The sequence below is a fragment of the Vicugna pacos genome, chromosome 16, assembly GCF_048564905.1.
Source record: "Vicugna pacos chromosome 16, VicPac4, whole genome shotgun sequence".
Taxonomy (NCBI): domain Eukaryota; kingdom Metazoa; phylum Chordata; class Mammalia; order Artiodactyla; family Camelidae; genus Vicugna; species Vicugna pacos.
In genome coordinates this window covers 62153136-62156194 of record NC_133002.1, presented here as the reverse complement: position 1 = coordinate 62156194, position 3059 = coordinate 62153136, and the positions used below count along the sequence as shown (strand labels likewise).

General features: G+C 58.1%; 1 protein-coding gene across 1 annotated transcript; it reads left to right on the top strand.

Annotated features, from left to right (window-relative positions):
- Positions 1-2800, top strand: ACTG1 (actin gamma 1). Its single transcript, XM_072939827.1, has 5 exons — positions 1-137; positions 489-857; positions 1135-1573; positions 1661-1842; positions 1931-2800. Exons 2-5 carry the CDS (start codon positions 495-497, stop codon positions 2072-2074), a joined length of 1128 nt encoding a protein of 375 aa, XP_072795928.1. The 5' UTR covers positions 1-137; positions 489-494; the 3' UTR covers positions 2075-2800.
- The last annotated feature ends 259 nt before the right edge of the window (positions 2801-3059 follow it).

Sequence of the window (3059 nt, the reverse complement as noted above, 5' to 3'; positions counted from 1 at the left end):
GTTCCGCGCGCGCTCCCCGCTCCGCTTAAATACTGGCGGGGGAGGCCGCGGTCGGTCTCACTCGCCGCAGCCGGCCCGCGCTCCGCGTCCTCTCGCCGCTCCGCCGCTCACTCCTCCGCATCCCGCCGCCTCCGCCGGTAAGTGAACAGGTCTTTGCGGCCTAGTCCGTGTCACTGTTCCCTTGCCCTTTCGCGGGCCCGCTTCCCGCTCCTGGGCCCGGAGGCCGGGCCGCGCCGCCGCCAGGAACAAAGGGCGGCCCGGTGGCTGGGCTGGGATGGTCCCCGGCGGGGCCGCGGCGGGAGTGCTGCCGGGAGAGGGGGCCAGGGCGGGGCCGGAACGACTGGGGAGTGAGGGCGTTACGTAAAAAGCTTGTCTTGGTTCCAGGCGGTTATTCCGCTGCCAGGGCGGCGGGCTCGGGGGAGGCGGGCCTCTGCAGGGGCCGTCCCGGCGCTGGGGGGAGTGTCTGAGTCGGTCGCCTGTTTGAACAGATCGCGATGGAAGAAGAAATCGCTGCGCTTGTCATCGACAATGGTTCTGGCATGTGCAAAGCTGGCTTTGCTGGGGACGACGCCCCCCGGGCTGTCTTCCCGTCCATCGTCGGCCGTCCCCGACACCAGGGCGTCATGGTGGGCATGGGGCAGAAGGACAGCTACGTGGGCGATGAGGCCCAGAGCAAGCGCGGCATCCTGACCCTCAAGTACCCCATTGAGCATGGCATCGTCACCAACTGGGACGACATGGAGAAGATTTGGCACCACACCTTCTACAACGAGCTGCGCGTGGCCCCCGAGGAGCACCCTGTGCTGCTGACCGAGGCCCCCCTCAACCCCAAGGCCAACCGTGAGAAGATGACCCAGGTAAGCCGTGCGGAGTTGCCTTGGCTGGTGTATCTGTTTCACAAGTCATTTTGTGCTGTTTTTTTTCTGAAAATTCAAGTGTTTCTTTCGATATTTTCAGGGTTCTGTTCTCCTCCTGGCATTTCTTCCCTGAAGTCTCAAGGTTTCTTATTTGTGTTTCTGCCTGCTTCCTTTTCTTTTCTCCACACATCACATTTGTGGCATGCCGGCATGGTGTGTAAGCATGGGGTGGCTTTGTGTCCCTGCCCTTGATTGAGGAGCCCATTGCTTTCTCCAGATCATGTTCGAGACCTTCAACACCCCGGCCATGTATGTGGCCATCCAGGCCGTGCTGTCCCTGTACGCCTCTGGCCGCACCACTGGTATTGTCATGGACTCTGGGGACGGGGTCACCCACACCGTGCCCATCTACGAGGGCTACGCCCTCCCCCACGCCATCCTGCGTCTGGACCTGGCTGGCCGGGACCTGACGGACTACCTCATGAAGATTCTCACGGAGCGCGGCTACAGCTTCACCACCACAGCTGAGCGGGAGATTGTGCGCGACATCAAGGAGAAGCTCTGCTACGTCGCCCTGGACTTCGAGCAGGAGATGGCCACCGCCGCCTCCAGCTCTTCCCTGGAGAAGAGCTACGAGCTGCCCGACGGCCAGGTCATCACCATCGGCAACGAGCGCTTCCGGTGTCCAGAGGCGCTTTTCCAGCCCTCCTTCCTGGGTAGGTGTCAGGCGGTGTGAGGCTGTCGAGGGCCGAGGTGCCTCTCAACTTGAACGCTTAATCCTAAGGGAGAGCTTTGTCTCTTAGGTATGGAGTCGTGTGGCATCCACGAGACCACCTTCAACTCCATCATGAAGTGTGACGTCGACATCCGGAAGGACCTGTACGCCAACACGGTGCTGTCTGGTGGGACCACCATGTACCCTGGCATCGCCGACAGGATGCAGAAGGAGATCACGGCCCTGGCCCCCAGCACGATGAAGATCAAGGTGAGTCCAAGGTGGCTGTGGGCTTGGGCCGGGAGGCCTTGCTGGGAAGACAGTGCCACCAACTAAAGTCACACCTCTGTCTTTGCAGATCATCGCCCCTCCTGAGCGCAAGTACTCCGTGTGGATCGGGGGCTCCATCCTGGCCTCACTGTCCACCTTCCAGCAGATGTGGATCAGCAAGCAGGAGTACGACGAGTCAGGCCCCTCCATCGTCCACCGCAAATGCTTCTAAACGGACTGCGGGCAGATGCGTAGCATTTGCTGCATGAGTTAATTCAGAAGTATAAATTTGCCCTGGCAAATGTACACACCTCATGCCAGCCTCGTGAAACTGGAATAAGCCTTTGAAAAGAAATTTGTCCTTGAAGCTTGTATCTGGCATCAGCACTGGATGGTAGACTTGTTGCTGATCTTGACCTTGTATTCAAGTTAGCTCTTCCCTCGGTGTACGTTTAATACCCTGTGCATATCTTTGATTTAAACCCCTAGTTACATGCGGCTGTCACTTGTCGTGGCTGAGGTGAGAACACGTTTCTGGAAGAGAAACTCGTTGGCTTGATGTGAATCCGGGAGACCCCGCGTCTCTTGGTTGTGCAGGGTATTGATGTGTGAGAGCTGCCTATTCCAGGGTTCCCTCGAGGCTGCAGGAGTCCTGAACCTGTTATCATTTCTGTCCCGCCAGCCTGACGGGCTTGGGAAGGTCCCAGCCTAAGGACCCACTTCCCTTTCTCCCCCGGTTTTCCTGCCAGAACACCAAGGGTCGTTCCTTGCCTTGAGTTGGAAGACGGTTTGCATTCACACCTGTAAATTTATTCATCCTTTTAATTTATGTAAGGTTTTTGTACGCAATTCTCAATTTAAGAGATGACAACAAATTTTGGTTTTTCTACTGTCACGTGAGAACATTAGGCCCCAGCAACGCGTCATTGTGAGGAAATAAAAAGTGCTGCAGTAAATCTATCAGATTGGTGCCTCCTGCTTGGGGGGGTGTCTTCGGGGGGTGGGGGGGACAGCAGTGGGGCAGCAACTGGTGGTTTCTCCCAAACCAGTGGTGTGATTGTGTTTTCAGAACTTACGGTCTTAGGAGGTCTTGGCACAGCTGGAGTCCCTGTCCTGGTGGTGTGGCTTCCAGGGAAGAGGGCCTAGGCCGTGCAGGACAGTGCTCCCTCCCCACCAAGCTGCGGCGGGAAGGGCGTATGCAAGTGGCCTTGCTTGGC

Bases quoted from the DNA above. Each gene is read 5' to 3' on its own strand.
- ACTG1 (XM_072939827.1), top strand. From the start codon at position 495: ATGGAAGAAGAAATCGCTGCGCTTGTCATCGACAATGGTTCTGGCATG. The intron at 1,574-1,660 runs GTAGGTGTCAGG...TTTGTCTCTTAG, and splicing joins TTTCCAGCCCTCCTTCCTGG to GTATGGAGTCGTGTGGCATC. The intron at 1,843-1,930 runs GTGAGTCCAAGG...CTGTCTTTGCAG, and splicing joins CCAGCACGATGAAGATCAAG to ATCATCGCCCCTCCTGAGCG.